General features: G+C 39.2%; 1 protein-coding gene across 1 annotated transcript in view; it reads right to left on the bottom strand.

Moving 5' to 3' along the window:
* The window catches only part of LOC126184989 (dual serine/threonine and tyrosine protein kinase-like), a 295,254-nt gene that overhangs the window by 77,663 nt on the left and 197,028 nt on the right, over nt 1–20,563 (bottom strand). Inside the window, exons 9-10 of the mRNA XM_049927698.1 lie at nt 15,978–16,193; nt 3,219–3,402 (exon numbers count right to left, since the gene is read on the bottom strand). Of these exons, the coding sequence (XP_049783655.1) occupies nt 3,219–3,402; nt 15,978–16,193 (400 nt within the window). The remainder of the gene's footprint in view (nt 1–3,218; nt 3,403–15,977; nt 16,194–20,563) is intronic.

Here is a 20,563-nt window from a genome sequence, read left to right as displayed (position 1 = left end):
ACAACTGGGAGCTTCCCACCGGAACAATGCTGTGAATGACTCCATTGTCTAGCTGTCTCGGAGATGGAGGTTTCGAGGGTCCGACGGGTCTTGGCCACAACTGAGTGGAATAACAATTCAGATACAGCTGACAGACTTCCACCATGAACAAATGGCAACCTTTGTGGTCCAGTACTACACCCAGCAGCCATCCCTACTGCCAGCCAAAAGACAGGCCCCAAACATTACTGTCTTAAGAAAAACATAGTGAGCCACGATGGCTGGGATATGCCGGTCAGTGCGCAACAATTAAAAAAGATGCCACGGCTGGCACCAATGCTATCATTCCATAGGGCTGCACCTGTTAACCAGCATCACTCACTACATGGCAAGAAATCTAAACATGGCATTGTTGGAGGATGAGACAGACAGACTCAGATTCTATCATTTGAATTTTGAACATTTGTTGAATCACTCCACTTCCGAATTAAAGCCAGGTGGAACAGGGTGGTAGTCAGATGTTGGATACTGTTGCAGATGCAAAGCTCTGCAAGCTCCCATGACAACTTGCCTACCATTATCAGAGACAAGGATGCAGGGAAAGCCCTCAATAGCAAAAATGACTGGCAATGCGTAAATAGTTGCTGTTGACATCATGGACAGTTTGGAGACATACAGGAAATTTGATAACACATCAACCATCAATAATCACTTGTTTCCCTCAAAAACAGCTCACAAAGTAAATGCACACCCCAGTGTGAGAGTGCTCTGGAAATGACCAAGAGGAAAATTGATGTAGCAGGGCACAGACCGTGCATGTCTGCACAACGTTAAATATCATGATCAATCGTCGGCCAGTAGATGTTATGCCACATCAAAACCTTCATACAAGACATACCCCATAGTGAAACATGCAGTATCTGGAGTATGCAAGGACTTAAAGCTGGAGTGACGACAACTCAACAACATTGTCGCTCCATGGCAAGCATAAGGGGCCCTTGAACAATGCTCAGACGATCCCACTGCAGAAAAAACAAACAGCACATCAAATCTGCTGCAGGAGTAGCATGCTTGAGCCAACTGGACTGACAAAGCAGAAAAGGCGTCCATGACTTCCTGTGCCATAAAAGGAAAATCCAGCAGTGTCTGCTGCAGGGTACAGTACAATGCCAAAACAAGAGCCTCCTGGCTACTGAACTCTGGATCGGGTCCAGGCAGCAGCCTCAATCGCAAATCTCCATTAGCATGCTTGGTGCTGGTCTTTCACACTCACTCAGAATTATCAGAAGAAACACATTGATGCACAGAGAAGCAAAGTTGGCAGAACTTAATTGCAAGGAAAAAGGTTATTGTGTTGTGGCACTGTTTACGTTCATAGTTTGACATCCTCCTGTGAACTATTTCTGTAGTGCAGGTAGTGCATCTACGTCTTTCAGGATGTGAGAGTGGTGTCGATTTCTCTCTGTCTTCTGTGGCGATAAATCTTTTCAGTCAGTTTTGCAAGCTGGATGGGATTCCAATATTCTTCATACTACTACTGTACATCTCTCCAAGAATGGCTTGATGTGCTATTGATTTTAGGTAGACTCTTCTACATAGTTGCTCTAGTTGGTTTCCAAGGTAAATACCCTGGAAGTTGATACCACCCACACACAACACTGTTAAAAAATGATCATTGACCAACACTGTGTTTCTGCTCATACTGTAAGTAGTACACATTTTATCTGCAGTATTAATGACACCTTTCGTTAAATTCTAGAAAGTGGCTACCTCTGGTTTATTTTTCTCTCCGGATTCAGGACCAATGGCATCATCATTATGAAGCAAAGATACAAGAATCAAATTTGTGTTCTGGTGCAGTATGTAGGAAACCAAAGTCTTCCAATCATTAAAACCAAACTCACTGTTGTGCTGTTTCTTCCCTTTTACACCAACAAAATCTGATGGCAATTGTCTTGTATTTTATCTGACAGTTCCAACATACATCATCGTTTTTGTCTTCACAAAATCGATGAGGTCAAACTCAGAAAACCAGATATCAGCAGTGATACTGTGACCAGATCCAACTCACGCTTAGTAATTCTCTTGATAACTTCACTTGATTTGTTGCTAACAAAAAGAACCTACAGGCTATAGTCCAACATAGATCTCCACGTTGACCGTGTATATCATTTTAGCATCAGCAAAAGCAGCTAGCCAATAATTGGCTAACAAATCACCATCACAGTTGAAAAACTGAATTATGTAAACTCAAGCAAAACTTCACAACATGAATTTTGAAACAAAATTACTATCTGATAAACTCGTAGCAACTGGCATACCACACATTAAATGAAAATTTATCTTTGTAATCCACTGTATCTCTGTCAGCAATACAAATTGGACCCATGTTATACACAATATTTTACTTGAATTAGTCTCTAATAGCACAGCTTAAAATATTTACTATTCCTCCCGAAATGTCATATATTTTTCCAGATGACTACATTACACTGGCACTGGACCAATGTAGTCACCTAGGAAATTTAGTTAGTCCAGGCAACATAGCCATCTACATGTATTCTGAACTTGTTAGCTCTTAAGAAGGATATCATCTGAAAAGCTTAGTCTCGTTAATGTGGTTATGAACCACTCAATGCCTAAACTATATGGTGGGTCACTAGCTTTATTCCTTCTATTATTTAAATTCCACCCAGGACTTCCCAGGAACATTTAAAAAACTAAACTACATTAAACTGAACCAGTCACTCACATTTCTAACAACTACTTGACCGTGTTTACCTAACTACATTTACACACCGTTTGTTAAAAATACTTGCTGTTTGTAAACAACGATTGGCCATCTCCATATCCAACTTAATAGTAATATTACCTTATTTTATTCTGCTGGCTGCAGTTATGTTTCAATCTTTCCACAAGATAGCCACTTTGTACTGATGGTGTTACACATCTAAATTACTTTATTATCGGATCTTTTAAGAAGTGAAGAACAATGTCATTTCTGGCAATTTTCTTATGTGCTTTCTGAATGCATGACAGTTAAAAATTATTCATATTCTGATGCACTATTTGTGTCCCACTACCGTAATCAACAATCTTTTCAGGAATTGCATTATGAAGAGCACTAGTCTCATAGACACTCACACTCAAATTGTGCGCAGTGACAATACTTAACATCATCAAATTTAATGACTGCTACACATTTCTTAATGCCCTCAAGTTACGCAATCAATACTTACCAAAACGAATCATGTCACACATGCAGGTGCTTTCCAGTGCAAGTCGTGCAAGTTTTGGTGCATGATACTTGCGAATAGCAACACGTTGTTCCTCTGTTCGCTCCAGACGCCCCGAGTAGTGATTTTGGAGTGATCGCAGGGCAGCAGTGAAGGCTGCATGCGAAGCATTTAAATGGTCCTTAAACTACAAAAAAGGAATGCACTGCTTAGTGAAATTATTAATTAGCAACTAAAGGGGGGGGGGGGGGGGGCACAACACAGGGAAGACAATTTTAAAATATACACTAGAGTGCAAGGAGGACACAAGAATCACTGTAAATGACCACCACATCAGAACTCCTTCCATTGACCAGGCAAGTGATTTAAAAACGCAGAAAATCAGTGTGTTAGATCCGGCATGTCTCGGTCATCAATGCACTTTCATTGTAGCATACTGCAGTTTACAGTCTAACACCACAAAGATATTATTTGGTCAGTCATATGCGGAGCCTGAATCCTCAAACCCCTTGAGGAATATCTGACAGGCTGTAGACTCAGTAGCTTTTTACGTGACAGTAAATTTTATGTCACGGTTTTGGCAGCAGCAGCAAGAATAAGAAGTATTTGCTTAAGGCCAAAGCAAGATTACTTAAAAGTAATCACAACAGGACCAGTCACAGTTTTAAGAAATTTAAAAAAGCAACAACAACAACAAGCAACCAAGACTTTCTCTGTCAGTGCTACAGCTGCCACTGAAGATGTTTCATTACAAACTCTGTATCAGACTCCAAGCTATTTACCTATAGGCCATAAAAGCAGGTTGAAGAAATATAGAAATGGACCTGTCTGTTAAGTCAGAAGCACTGAGACTGGCCCACAAATGATTGAAGAAATGTGTTCTTCACTGCCGAATCCCCTTTCACTTTGCAGGAGTCATCTCACCGCCCATTTATCTGGAAGGAAAATGATGGATTGTAAAATGACAAATGTGGAAAGAGCCTACTTTGTAGGCGGTAGAATCCTAGCATATGAAGACAATATGTTAGACTGGTGCACAGAGCTCATCACCTTCATCGTTGAGCAGAGGAATAATGTTAAAACATATGGGTACAGATATTATATACTACAAACATGTGCAACTTTCCAATGCTACAGTTGGTTCAGATGTTCATACCAAGGACAGGACTGATGGTCCACAAGAAAGTATTCTGGTGGATGAATTTCTCACAGGTGAACATATCCAGTGCATGGAGTGGGCAGTGATGTGTGTAAGGGATATACAATGATAGTGCAATCAGCCTTAGCATAGGCCAGATAGAGGTTGGAAACCAAGCAAATGATGTAAAGCAAGTTTCCAGCTATGACTTTCTAATGCAAGGGACTGGGGGAAGTAGATGCTCTTGTTCCTTGCACAACATCATAAGTAAAATGATATTCGTGGATGTGGAGTAAGTAAAAAACTCAAACATATTTCCCTTTAAAAGGCTTACATACTTGTCAAAAAATATGTAAATGTAAGGGAAAACTTCAAAAAGTAAGTTATACATGTCATCCCACACTAAGACCACTGCACAACAAGAGTAAAGCATGTCAAAAGAGAGTACATGTTTTGGGTTCCCTTACAGAGACAGTTTTGCTGTGGCAGGATTAACACGTGAACCACAGTGTGTGTGTGACGTGGCACGGCAATTGGAAATGCACTTCCAAAGTTGAAGTAGGAGGGACAGTACGGTTCTTGTGGGCAAAATGTCTAGCTTCCACACAGATTCCCACTGAAATTCTGGAGGTATATGGGCCAAATGCAATGTCAGATTAAGAAATAGTGAAATGGTGTTATTTGGGCAATACTGATTAGGAGAGAAGGGCTTCTACATCTACCACAGGTGAAACTGTCCATGGAATCAAGGATCTGATTTGCAGTAATCATAGATTTTCCAGTGATGATCACACTCACACAGAAGTTCTCGAACGGCTCCATGACTAATGAGCAGATTCCTTATAGAGGAATTTAACAATTGTAGAACATGCTGATCATTGTTTATGGAGCCTTGGCGACTATCTTGAAAAACAGCATCATGTATCTGTGTCACTCTGAAGTGTAGTGCAACATTCAAGAAAAGTTACTTGGCCTGCCATAATAATGTGTAACTTACTTTTTGTCGTCCCTTGTATACTGCAATGAGGTGCATAAGTCTTCAATTATTACAGCCATACATCTTCCACATCAAAAATTGTTTACACTGATGACACTACTGCACTGAAGATGTGCAGAAGTAAGATCAATAAGCTGAACTATCATTAGTAGCTAGACTTTTAAGGCTGCTGGCAAGTTACCAAAAATGTGTATTCTTGAATAATGGACACATATCTGAACTAAAGTGACTTTAAAGATTCTTCTTATTTGTAGTATTTATTCAATAAACAGAGCTGTTGGTATGAAGATGACATATATATGATTTATGACAAATTTCATTAAGGAAAATATATTGGGAAGCAGGAGTTAGTACCCACAATTACCTGAATAGGCATCTACATGATGTTCAAGTTCACAGATAATTCTTATTAAATGCTTTTTAACTATTAAAAATTTACTTTGGCCTAATGAGTTAACCCAAAAAAATGATGCAATATGGAGGAGATGGACAAAAATATGGAAACACTAAAAATCTTACATGCTTAATACAGTGCAGGAAACCTGCTGGGATTCAAAGCAGCATCCAGTCACCTCGAAAAGCATAAATACAGCTCCAATATGGTTTTCAAGGGAATCATATCATTCTTCCTGCAAAATAGTGGCAAGTTCAAATAACTATGATGGATGTGGATAAAGATCATAGACCCTTCTCTCCAAAGTAGAACACAAAGGCTGAATATTATTGACATCTGGTGACTATGTTGGCCAGGAGAGATACAACAATTCAAACTCTTGCTCACAAAATCAGTCCTGGTTGATGCAAGTTGTGTTAATGTGGGCCACTGTTTTGGAACACAGCACCACAATTGGGCACAAAGTTTGTACCATAGGATGGACATGATCATATAAACCTTGGCAGTAATGCGACTGTGCACAGTAACCATGCAGCTCATGGAATACCATAATACAGCTGCTCAAATCATCAATGAACCCCAACTATGTTTCATTCTTTAGGCAGAAAGTCTGCCATAAGCTGGAAACAATGGGTAATGAAACTCATCTGAGCAAATGACTTTCTCCCATTGCTCCGAAGTCCCGGTTTTAGGGCCTCAGCACCATGTTTTCCTGTTACACGCATTTGCATCACTGATGACTGGTTTTGGAATTCCAGCTCACCCTCCATCCTCCAGTTCCCTGCTTACTGAGTTCCCTTTGTGTTGTTTTGGTGTTTACAGGGTTTGCAAGTGTGACTGTGACAATCAGTTCCACACTGATTTTTGCAGCTGCCATCCACTCCTTTTTCGTCACATTCCACTTAAATAGCTGTTTGTCATGATCACTTAAACATACTTTGCCTGCATTGGGACTTAATGGATGATGATTATCTGCTTTCCCTGTATGCGGTACGAATTTAATACCCTGTGTCTTGAAACATCAAACACTTCTACTCTGGTAGCAGCCACCATACGAGCATCATCAATAGTTTTCATATAAGTAAGGGCTTTTTTAAATAAATATGTTGCATTTTTCATTACATACCCGTGTACCTGTGGTCACACGATCTCCAAAGAGGCAAATTACGTCCATTCCGTTTGATGACAACTTCATAAATGGAAGTAAGTAAATCATTATTTTTACACCTTAGCCCTCAATTATTCTGATGTAATAAGGATGCTGACATTTTACACCAAGTGAAGCAACTTTGTGGAAACAAAGTTTCCTGTGAACACTGGAAATTTTCAACTAATAAGTTTTTATATGAATACAGTACACCAACATTATGTACTTTAGTTTCTTTCTCAAATTGCATGTTGTAACAATTCTGGCATCTATTGAAACTTCATTGTTTTTCTGTCCTCCCTACCCTAAAAAAGGTGCTGCTCTTAGAACAATATTACAGTCATCTAAATTTATAATTTTTTTTCCATTTAAAATTTGTCATAATATAACTGCAATATGCAAAGACTATTTGAAAAATATGATATATGTGATGTTAGAGTGCTTTGCTAATGTATGTATGTATGTAACTTATGTAAAGAAATCTTTGTGAAATTTATAATTTACTAAACAATTTTTTGTCATAGATTAATGAAATGAAAATTTCTGAGTGTGTAAATATATACATTTGAGCAAGTTGTCATTTGTATAAAATGGTACAGGCTTAGGGACAATGTGTAGGATGTGTGTTACGTAAAAGGTGGAGTGCTTTTGTACTGTATGGAAGTAAACTGTGGAAATCATGAAAGGTGGCTTGGTTTTATGGCACGCTACCTGTAGAAAGAGTGGGAACAAGAAGAGACAGTCTGTGGGTAGCAGCGAAAGAAGTAACACTCGGCAGCAGCGAAAGAAGTAACACACAGATGGAGCAGGCGATGCCTTGTCTGGAAATTGACGCACAGTAGCCTCGGATAACGGCTGCTGAATTATTACAGCTTTGGTATGAGTTGTTCGGCTATGTTATGGACATTAAAATGGTGCCATGAAGAATTAATTAGCCCATATTTCAAGAAATTTGTACATCATACAATGGACAGAGTAGCTGCCATTACTATCTGCCACATCCAATGGCTACAGCCAACACCTTACAAACTGTATAATTAGAATCATAGAAGCATGAACCATTAATTCAAAATTAATGTTTTTGAATAATTATTAAGTTACATAAAATTTGTTTCATCCTGTTATTTTATTCCCAATATTCACCTATATAGGTTTCTTTCCTGGTATCTGATTATTCTGATTAAACCTGTTATAAAAACATTTGAGTATCCACAAGCAATAATTTTCATCACTGAATACCAGATTCGTTGTCTGAGAAAGTGACAAAATCAAGGAAAGCATGACAACAAGCGAACATTTAATAAAGAAGTGTACAATGGGGCTTCATGTAAGGCAAAATGTCTGAAAATAATTGTTGTGGACTAACTTTTAATGTAAAGATAAAAGTACTGTATGATTTATATAATAGAATTGCTAAAGTGAAGTATTTTGCTTAGATACTTTCCGATAAATTTAACGATTTTAATATTCTTACTCTGTTTGTGGCAATAAGTAAAGTGAAAGTGAGTAAATAAGTTTTTAGTGAAGCAGAAATAAATTCTTCTAATTGTAAATGAAATTCAAAAAAGTACAAAAAGTTCTGAAACGAAAATTGCTTATGCGACTCAGTAACACTGAAGTAGGGTTGCATATAAATACTAAATGACAATAAGAGCGACCAAACCCTCCCTACCTTTGGCTTTTGACAGATCATTTGTTAAGAGAAAGATATAAATAATTATCTTAATAAATTGAAATGTGTGTATTATGCTAATAGAATATTTAAGTATTAAATTTGTTGGTTATACAAAAATGCAAACATAGAAGTCCCAAGTATGGAGAGCTTCTCTGAATGATGTGAGACCCACAAAAAGCAAGAGTTGTTTGAATAGCAAGCACATGATCGGACAATTGTAAAAGGATATGTTATATCTGGCTATCTGATTAATAAATTCACTGCTGGTGAAAAAGTATTGCTTCATTCTTATTCCAATTAATTCATTAGTACAAGAAAGATTGAATTCAGAGCGAAGTTCTGACTGAATTTCAATTCCACAGTCGAGAAAGTGAAAGGGAATCCTCAGAAGTTGGCTTTCACATAACTACCTAACAACCAACCTTACTTTCTCTTTACTAACTTTCTTACATCCTTACCCTCCAATTTCTTGCTGAAAGTTTACTGCAATGTGTCAAAACAAGCCTAGGGCTGTTCCTTCTATTATCTGTTGCCGCTCCACATCGCTCTTTACTCTCCTCCCCCCTTAACCTGTCTGGATCTTATCTTGCCTTATTTAATTAAGCCTGAAGGGCAACAATGTTCCCCTCCTGCTCCACTCTCTTCCCACCTCTACAGCATATCCTGAAAAATCACTAAAGAGTCTTATTTACCTGCTGAACACTCATGCCACTACAGTCACCCTAATGGAAAATATAACCACAGCATCCATTTCGTCATACCCTGAAGTAACAATTCTAAGGCAAATCTAAGTAAGTAAAATCACCGAGGAAGTGGAAAACTCATTTACAAAAATTTTGGCCAATATGCAACTAGGCCTGTATGCAGACTTGGTGAAACAAACAAACTAAATTATGCACTACCTTTTGGAAATTGAACTAAGAAAAAGATAACCTCTACTTACACATACTGACAAAAACTAAATAAATAAATAAATACACTAGTGGCCATTAAAATTGCTACACCATGAAAATAGACGCGAAATTTAACCGATAGGAAGAAGATGCTATGATAGGCAAATGATTAACTTATCAGAGCATTCACACAAGGTTGGTGCCGGTGGCAACACCTACAACGTGCTGACATGAGGAAAGTTTCCAACTGATTTCTCATAAACAAACGTGATGCCCCGTGCAAGGAGGAGAAATGCATACCATCACGTTTCAGACTTTGATAAAGGTCAGATTCTATCCTATCGTGATTGTGGTTTATTGTATCGTGACATTGCTGCTCGCGTTGGTCGAGATCCGATGACTGTTAGCAGAATATGGAATCGGTGGGTTCAGGAGGGTAATACGAAACGCCGTGCTGGATCCCAACGGCCTTGTATCACTAGCAGTCGAGATGACAGGCATCTTATCTGCATGGCTGTAACGGATCATGCAGCCACGTCTCGATCCCTGAGTCAACAGATGGGGACGTTTGCAAAACAACAACCATCTGCACGAACAGTTCGACGACGTTTGCAGCAGCATGGACTATCAGTTCGAAGACCATGGCTGCGGTTACCCTTGATGCTGCATCACAGACAGGAGTGCCTTCGATGGTGTACTCAACGACGAACCTGGGTGCACAAATGCCAAAACGTGATTTTTTCAGATGAATCCAGGTTCTGTTTACAGCATCATGACGGTCGCATCCATGTTTGGTGACATCATGGTGAACGCACATTGGAAGCGTGTATTTGTCATCGCCATACTGGCATACCACCCAGCGTGATGGTATAGGGTGCCATTGGTTACACGTCTCGGTCACCTCTTGTTCGCATTGACAGCACTTTGAACAGTGGACGTTACATTTCAGATGTGTTACAACCCGTGGCTCTACCCTTCATTCTATCCCTGTGAAACCCTACATTTCAGCAGCATAATGCATGACCGCATGTTGCAGGTCCTGTATGGGCCTTTCTGGATACAGAAAATGTTCAACTGCTACCCTGGCCAGCACATACTCCAGATATCTCACCAATTGAAAACGTCTGGTCAATGGTGGCCGAGCAACTGGCTCGTCACAATACGCCAGTCACTACTCTTGATGAACTGTGGTACTGTGGTTGAAGCTGCATGGGCAGCTGTACCTGTACACGCCATCCAAGGTCTGTTTGACTCAATGCCCAGGTGTATCGAGGCTGTTATCACGGCCAGAGGTGGTTGCTCTGGGTACTGATTTCTCAGGATCTATGCACCCAAACTGCGTGCAAATGTAATCACATGTCAGTTCTAGTATAATATATTTCTCCAATGAATACCTGTTTATCATCTGTATTTCTTCTTGGTGTAGCAATTTTAATGGCCAGTAGTGTAAAAATAAAAAAAATAAAAAACTGTCTTGAGTTTCTTTGCATGGCCATCCTCCACAGCAAGCACAGAAATATTGGTTTCGTAAATAAAAATGCCTTCTCTTGCTGCGGTGTGTTTTATTTTCCCAGACTCATTTCACATTTTTTCAGTTTAAGGTATCATCAGTGGGATCCATAGCGATAAAGTTATGATAAGACTTTTGTTCTGATATGTATTAGTTGTAAATTATAAAACAGTTCACTGCTTGCTTTTTATGTAAATAAGTGATTACTTCCGGTTCTTTCTGTTTTTTAGTTGGCATCTGTGTTTTCTCTCATCTGGTCACATGTAGGTCGCACTGCCACTATTAATGAAACATAAGCTTTTTTCGTTTTTCAAACATTTTAATTCCAACTTTTTATTTTATTTGCACCTGTTTTGATGCGTTCCAGTCTTCGGTCACTAGTATAAACATAACTGCAATATACACACAACTACTTTTGAGTTCACTGTGTATCTCATCCTGTTTGGTTTGTTTATGTACACTTACATGTTGCCAACCGGCCCCAGAGCCGAGGTCAAGAGAGGAGTATACATGCATGGACTTTTTTCCCATTTGATTTGAGTTTTGGTTTAAATATTTTGTGGAGAGGTTCGAGGCACAGGGGCTCGTGGGAGGGGGAGAGGTTCGAGGCACAGGGGCTCGTAGGAGGGGGAGAGGTTCGAGGCACAGGGGCTCGTAGGAGGGGGAGAGGTTCGAGGCACAGGGGCTCGTAGGAGGGGGAGAGGTTCGAGGCACAGGGGCTCGTGGGAGGGGGAGAGGTTCGAGGCACAGGGGAGGGGGAGAGGTTCAAGGCACAGGGGAGGGGGATAGGGAGAGCGAGAGGTTCATGGGAGAGAGAGAGCGAGAGGTTCATGGGAGAGGGAGAGCGAGAGGTTCATGGGAGAGGGAGAGCGAGAGGTTCATGGGAGAGGGAGAGCGAGAGGTTCATGGGAGAGGGAGAGCGAGAGGTTCATGGGAGAGGGAGAGCGAGAGGTTCATGGGAGAGGGAGAGCGAGAGGTTCATGGGAGAGGGAGAGCGAGAGGTTCATGGGAGAGGGAGAGCGAGAGGTTCATGGGAGAGGGAGAGCGAGAGGTTCATGGGAGAGGGAGAGCGAGAGGTTCATGGGAGAGGGAGAGCGAGAGGTTCATGGGAGAGGGAGAGCGAGAGGTTCATGGGAGAGGGAGAGCGAGAGGTTCATGGGAGAGGGAGAGCGAGAGGTTCATGGGAGAGGGAGAGCGAGAGGTTCATGGGAGAGGGAGAGCAAGAGGTTCATGGAAGAGAGAGAGGTTCATGGGAGAGAGAGAGGTTCATGGGAGAGAGAGAGAGCGAGAGGTTCATGGGAGAGAGAGAGAGAGCGCGAGAGGTTCATGGGAGAGAGAGAGCGAGAGGTTCATGGAGAGAGAGAGAGAGAGAGAGAGAGAGAGAGAGAGAGAGAGAGAGAGAGAGAGAGAGAGAGAGAGAGAGGTTCATGGGAGAGGGAGAGCAAGAGATTCATGGGAGCGGGAGTATACATGCATGGATTTTTTTCTTTTTCCCATTTGATTTGAGTTTTGGTTTAAATGTTTCGTGAAGAGGTCCATGGACAAGTGAGAGGAAAGGGATTTCGGATGTATTATTATATTGTAGTGTTACTGTATTATTTTATCTATTAGTGTAAACAATGAGTTGTTTGGTATATGTACTTGCTCTTTCAACAGTTTTCTTTTCTGCCTTGGTTTTCTGTATGTGGTAATTTTCTTGCAAGGTTAGGAGGTGTTTTTTATTGTTGATTCTAACTGTTTTTATGTCATCTTCTCTAACATCGGGCTGGGCTAGAACTTGGATGGGTGACCATCTGGTCTGCCAAGCACTGTTGGCAAGTGAAGTGCACTCAGCCCTTGTGAAGCAAACTGAGGAGCTACTTGATTGAGAAGTAGTGAGTCCAGTCTCATAAACTGACACACAACTGGGAGAGTGGTGTGCTGACCACATGTCCCCCCATATCCGCATCCAATGACGCTTGTGGGCTGAGGATGACATGGAGTCTGGTCGGTACCATTGAGCGTTCACATGGCCTGTTCGGGTGGAGTTTAATTTCTTCTCTAATGGTTGGTTTGTGATTGTGTTCTCTCAGGTGTTCTGCAAATGAGGAGTGGTTTGTTCCATACCTCCAGGTTCTCACGTGTTCTTTCTATCTGCCATCACAAGAGTTACGCTGTAATTGATGTATATGACACACACACCTGCTTTCTGGTTATATCTGTTTCATTTTAGTTTTGGAGTGTATTTTTGGATAGAATTGCCTGTTGTGTATTATATGTTTATACCCTGTCTTTTGAAAATGTGATTGTATGTGTAAGTTTGTGTTTGTATGTCATTGTGTACCATCTTGTGTTTTCTCTTATATTTTCCTGATTATTTTGTGTAGTTGTTATGGTACTGAGTGATTGTGTTTTGTTCTGTTGTGATGATGTTAGTAGTTTTGGGCTTTCTGCTTTTATTTTACTTTTAATTTTGTTGTTTAGCTTTGTGACTATATTACTATTGTACCCACTATTTTGAGCTATCTGCATTATTATGTCCAGTTTTTTTGTACCTTTCTTTGTTGAGTAGGATTGAATTGAGTCTGTGGAGCATGTGTCAAAGTGCTGCTTGCTTTTGTGAATGGGTGGTTCAAGGATTGGGGGATGATAATGTCTGTTGCAGTGGGTTTACAGTGAATTTCAAACATATGCTTATTGATTTGCTTTTTGATTGTTATATCTAGAAAGTTAATTTTGTTATTCTGTTCTCTCTCCATTGTGAATTTTATATTTTTATGTACATTGTTGATGCCAGTATGTCTTTTGGTTTGTTTTTTTTTTTTTTTCAATTTTTTGTGGTTCATCTATTAAGCACTCTTCTGCCCCTCTTTTTGTGAAAATGATCTGTTGAATGTGGTTTATAGAAATATTTGCTAAGGCTCCTGACACTGGGGACCCATTGTTATTCCTATTTCTTCTAAATAAAATTCATTAATGAACTGGAAGAAGTAATTTTGTTCTGTTATGAGCTTTATTAATGTATGTATGTCCTTAATCCGTTCATCAGGGAGTCAACTGTGTTTTCAGGTTCTTATCTATGATTTCTATTGTTTTTGGTATTGGTATGTTGGAATACATGCTTTCTATATCAAATGAGATGAGTGTTGCTGTGTCTGGTATTTTTATATCTTTTATTTGTTGTATTTGCTGTGTAGTGTTTTTAATGGTTCTGTCTCCTTGGACTTTGACATTTTCAGACAGTAATTTTAACATGTATCCTGCAGCTTGCAAGTGGGGGATTTTCTGAAATCCAGTATTGGTCTCGCAGGAAGAATTAGTTTGTGGATCTTTGGTTGCTTATGGAGGACAGGTGCAGCAGTCTAAAGTCACGCAAAAACTACTGTACAATGAATGGAAACAGTTCCATGAACCTCACCACAAAACATTTAAACCAAAACTCAAATCAAATGGGAAAACACACACACACACACACACACACACACACACACACACACACACAAAAAAAAAAAACAAGATTAGATACACAGTGAACTCAAAGTAGTTATGTCTGTATTAGTGTTATGTATTAGTGTTATGTCTATACTTTTATTTAATCGTATGGCTAGGGCATCCCATCCGGCAGGCCATTCGCTGGATGCCGATCTTTCGATTTGGCCCTACTTTGGCGACCTGCAGTTAATGATGATGACAGAATGATGATGAGGACAGCACAACACCCAGTCCCTGGGTGGAGCAAATTCCCCAACCCAGCTGGGAATTGAACCTGGGCCCAGAGGATTGACAATCCGTCATGCTGACCATTCAGCTGCTGGGGGCGGACATGTCTGTACTAGTGACAGAAGGCTGAGAATGCATAAAAACAACAAGTGGAAACAAAATGTAAAGTGGGAAGAAAAATGTTCTAAACACTAAAAACATGTTTATATATTGTAAATAGAGCAGTAGTGCAACCTCCATGTGACCAGATGAGAGGAAACACCGATGCCAACTAAAAACAGGAAGAACTGTAAGTAATCATATATTTACATAAAAAGCAAGCAGTGAACTGTTTTATAATCTACAAATAATACATATCAAAACCAAAGTATATCATAACTGTATCATTATAGATTCCATTGATGATGCCTTTAAGTGAGTAAAGGCAAAATGCTTCTGGGAAAATAAATGAGAGTGCAGCAAGAAAAGGCATTTTTATTTACAAAACAAAAAAGATACTGTCTCTATTTATTGCACAAAAACAAAAGACATGACCTACTCAGCTTTACAGTCTTCAAATTTTCTCGAATAATTCATAAATAAAAGTGAAATATTTAATAAGCGGCATAAAACACACACTGATGTATGTACCTACAGCATAATACGTACTGTTTAAATCACAAATGACAAATTTGCAGGCTTTCCTGAATCATATAATGTGGTAAACTAAATTATGTTATTACAAGCTCAATAACTTATATTTATGACAGTACAAAACTTGTCCATCTCTCCTTGCACAGTGTTAACTGATAATCCTCATTTTCAGCTTAGCAGATGTTATGCAAACATGGAAAGATAAATAGAAGATGAAATTCTGGATGGATGGCTGGCTCAAAGGATAGGTGGTTTGATTGATTGACTGACTGACTGTGACTGATTTGAGTTCAAGGCACACATCATCTGAATCATTAGTGCCCATAATTTTTGGATGCAATTCTGTTGGTATACGGCACTGGTAATTTCAGAGGAACTCTCCCTTTGGTCAAGTAGTTCAGATTATTATATGGTATAAATTCACTGAAGATGTTCCAAGAACCAGTTCAGTTCATTTTCTTGGTTTGATTCACATGTTTCAGGTCAGATTATCCTCTTGTCATAAAATACATATATAATGTGTAGCAGTTCAACAGATCAGAGTGGCTACTAAGACAGTGTGATATTCACACAGGTTGCAGAGCTCACTGGCTGCACTAGACTCTTATGGGACACTGATGAACATAGTCCACTGGCACTCCTTACTCTAGGTAGAAGGTATATGTTTGGCAATTACCTGATTAGAAAAAATGCTCTTAACTAAGCGGGATGGACTCAATGAGTCTATCATTTCAGTTGCAACTTGTTTTCTCCAGTCAGCATCCAATCTCCGTGGAAGAGCCCAAGGGAACTTGAATGAATACAGGAGCTTCCTTAGTCTTTCCAGGAAAGAGTGAAGTAACGTAGATGAACTTGAAGGGTTCACCTCAATATTGTAAGCAGCATTCAGTATCTGTAAAAACAAACTGAAGAATGTAACACAAGATATTTGTAAATGACACAGATCTTCTTATAAAATAATTTAAAAAATTTCACACTTATTCAAACAGTAAAAAGAGGCAAAAACGAAATGGGGTTGTTATAAAATTATGAAAAGTTTCGAGGCTGCAGACACTATAGCAGAAGCGAACCAAAAGAACACATAAAGAATGAGTTATCGTCCACAGCAGCAATTTAATCATTAAAACTGAAATTAAAAATTCATAAAATAAGTAGCACTGTAGCTTCTGAAATATGGGAAACACTACTGCTGTACTTGAACAACATACAGGGGCAAGGGGGGAAGGGGGGGGGGGAGAGAGGGAAGGAGGGAGAGAAGTCACATATCATATGCAAAGAGGGGAATACAAACATAAAATATATTAAACTGAACATAATGGAAACAATGTCACTGACAACTGTATCTTGGTATTATACGTTAATGTGTTTCTCTGCTCACAATCCATTTCAATAAAATAATTTTGGGCATTTGACTACATCATGATTTATATGAAAATACCAACAGTTCACACGAAGCCTTCTTCAGGTCGACTACATATGAGTTGTCACAGCAGCTTTGTCTGTGCTACAAGGTGCCTATCCTCTAGAAGTCACATGGGAGAGGCATCCTACAATATTTTAACTGTATGAGACAATCACGACTGAGAGATATCAAGTGTTTATTTCTTGAAGTGTTTTATTTTAATTTTTATTGCTTAGCATTTAAATATCTACTGGAAGCAGACACAACAACCTAGTGCCCCTTAGACATTCCCTGATGGCACATGCAACCTGTCATCTAAATTACCAAATGACTAATCTGGTGCAAAGGCACCCATTTTGAGTTCTTTCTTGTTAAAACTATTGTCAAGTTATCTAATGGCTTTCAGGAGCAACAAAATTTTTGTTTTCAATACGTCATGCAATTATTGCGCAAATTTGAAATGCTATCATAACCTACTCATTCAGAGGTATAATGTTACATTAAAGTTTTAGCTAGGTAAAACAAGTATTAAAGTTAGGAACAGTGTATATGTCTTGAGGCAGCATTACTAAAGGCATGCAAATTACCCAGCTTATATTCATCCATTATTTAAGAATGAGAGTATTCTGTGACAGCCAATGAACTTGACACACAATTTCAAACCCTAACAACAGTGTTCCTCCCTGACACCTCCCAAAAAAGTGATGAAAGGAGAAGAATTCATTGCTTCTTCATTTTCACTGTCCATGCTGCTATACTTCAGCATCAGTCATGACCTTTTTTATTTATTGCTTCTTTACTACTATATCTCTTCACAACACATTTTGCAGAAAATACCCACATACCACTTAATGTATATGTAAAATTATATCGTTGTACAACAAATAGTTCAGGAGCTATGTCATAACACTGAGATGAGTGAAAAACTAGAATTTGCTTAGGACAGAGCACAAATTTCCCAGACTATACTCATTCACTGTTTGATAATGAAAGCACACAGCAACTTTCAACAAACTTTGCACACAATTGCAAACCTTTTCAAAACTTTGCATTACTTGCATGCTTAAAACTAAATTTTTTAATTCATTTGAAAATTATTCAGATGTCTGAAGCTGTTTTGTACATGGGAGCTTGATTCTTCAAAGAATGGTGGTTTACTGATTGCTTACCATCTGTTCTACTGCAATGTTTGCAAAGCCATACAATGGGCAGCTTTACAAGCACAGTTGGTCCATTGGCCAGAAACCTCTGTAAACAAGTGGAAAAGTTTGTAACGAGCTTCACAACTTACACTAGAGAGCCATTTTGCTGTCTCAACAACCCATCAATCACTTTGTGGTAAATGACTGTCTGGCTAAGACACAGGGTTGTCGCAGCTTCAATATGACTAAATTTGTACCACTACCAGGTTGTTGTTGTGACAAAACAATATGTAGTGCTCATAGGCAGTGTTATATGTATTAATGAAACATTCCGGATCACCAATGTAGACTACTACACATCAATGGCATAGCTCAGAATCCTACCACATGAACCTTAATGATAGCATCCTCAGTTGATCCATAGGAATCTCAGGTTTCTTCACTGATGTAACAAACTGGCTTTACCGTTGCCAGTGATTTTAATGTAGGTTTATTTTTTTTATTAAATTCTTCCAGTACAAATTTACTGCAGTCGATAATGTTAGCATTTGACTTAATCCCCACTGTAAACTTTACAACTAGAGCAGCTAATTGTTCAAAAACATCCACTAATAACATCTTTATAGATAGGTCTAATGAAAAAATTATAATGATAAACAAATAGTCAATGGCCTCTTCAGACCATGACATTCAGTTCCTTATGTAAAATGTTACTCAGATCAGGATAAAAAATTCTTGTAAACCTGAGTTTAAAACACAAAATTTAGGTTCATATAAGAAAACATGGGGATAATTTCACAAACAGCTAAGTAATTATTGTTATTCAATGTGATGTAACATACCACTTCTGACAGTACTCAGACAGATATTGTAAACTCAGTAGTTTTCTAGATAATGACGAGCTCTACAAGTTGTCTAAAACCCAATAATGTCTTATTACATCTATTATGTATTTAAATTAATTAGATCCTCAACAGACTTTCTCTTCCCCAATCAAAACTAGGCATTATTCAATTCTTTTGGGACCACATAAATCTGTAGCTTATAGATTTACACTTTTCTTTTGTATTTCCTTATTAAGATTTCAGAAGATCCTGAAGTTTCATCTTGTCTTTATTTATTTATGACAGCTTCATGTCTGTAGACTGCCTTACAGAGCATGGCAGTGGGTACTTCATGTACTACTCTCATTTCCCATGTCGCCAGAGTTGCACGAGTATCTTATGACACTCTCACACTTACTAAACAGACATGCTGCTCTTATTTGTATCTTCCCCCATTAATACGACCAGGTAAGTATTCCAGACTGACATATTGCCTGTTGGCTTTTTTCTAAGAATCTTTGGCCAACATTTGTTTCACAGTTTTTCTGACATTTCGGTAGCACCAGTGGTTGCAATTACCAAAGATTCATCACCCCATTACTGGTGGCAGACCAGAATTGAGCCACAGCAAAAACTGCATGTACCTTTTGAGCCAACAATCAAGGGGCTTTCTTCTGTCATTGTCACTCTGGTTCTCCTCTCGTTCCCTGCAATGATTGTTTGCTGCAGCACAGGAATTTGAGGCACACTGACATTCAGGCTTTCTGATTTCTTGTTAAAACTATTGAGAAGTTTATAAATTTTAATGGCTTCCCTGAACAAAATGTGGCAGCTCACCTCCACAGCAATAACCTGTGTGTCCACCAATTTTCTTACACAATCTGTCTCATTCCTCACATGCTCTGTTATGTCTGATTTCTCCACCTGCACCCAATCTGCAATATCGTTTTATGTTCAATGATCCGGGTGTCAATGGAGCGTCTGGTTGCTGATGATCCTTTTCTACATCCATGGTAAATTTAATGACACCCTTCTGCACGTGCTGGTTACAAGCACTACAGAGAACGTGGGCCACTGTGTGTATCACAAACTGACACACACACGTGGACCAAAACCTACACAATCTTTCAAATCGTCACCTAAGACAGAAAAGAGGCATGATTAATATGCTTTTAATGCGTTCAAAACAATTATCTGAGCTGCATACCACAGAGGCAAGATGCAACAGATGGAATACATTCTGCAGAACAACGGGTACTTTGCCAGTTGCATAAGAAGTGTGAAGAAACAAAAAACAAAACAGTCTGCAGTGTATTGTGTAAACACAGTGTAAAGACTATTTACAAACCAACCAAGAAAATCAGTGAGTCTCCGATCAGCTAAGGACAAAAGAAACCGATTCTTACCATCAGGATGTTATCACATACAGTGTACATGTGGAAACATCTACATTGGAATGATGGGACGAGCCATCAATACTAAAATCATTGAAAATAAAAATGACAATGGTTTTAACAAGAATGATGAAAATCTGGTCGGAAACAGATCCTGTATTCTCGTGCAGCAATAAACAACCTCTGGAGGTAACACTGGGAGAAGCACAGTGGTGACGACCAGGGAAAGGTCCTCAGATGTTGACGCAACATGTACATGTGATTTCCAACTATGGTCTCATCTCCAGTCTGTCACCAGGAATGGTGAGTGAATCTTTGACAATGACAGACACTCACGCTGGTGAATTGTCAATCACTAAACAAACATTGGCTAAAGATCTCAAGCTGGAAGCCAATGGTCAATACATCAACAAGTGGCTAAAAAAGCCTCAACAATTTCCTTCCAGAGAGCTGCTTCTGTTTGAAGCCATTTTGAGATTCACCCATATGCCTTGTATTCA

Source organism: Schistocerca cancellata, chromosome 4 (assembly GCF_023864275.1).
Source record: "Schistocerca cancellata isolate TAMUIC-IGC-003103 chromosome 4, iqSchCanc2.1, whole genome shotgun sequence".
Lineage (NCBI taxonomy): Eukaryota > Metazoa > Arthropoda > Insecta > Orthoptera > Acrididae > Schistocerca > Schistocerca cancellata.
Note: the sequence above shows the minus strand (reverse complement) of the source record. Positions and strands in the feature narration are given on the sequence as shown.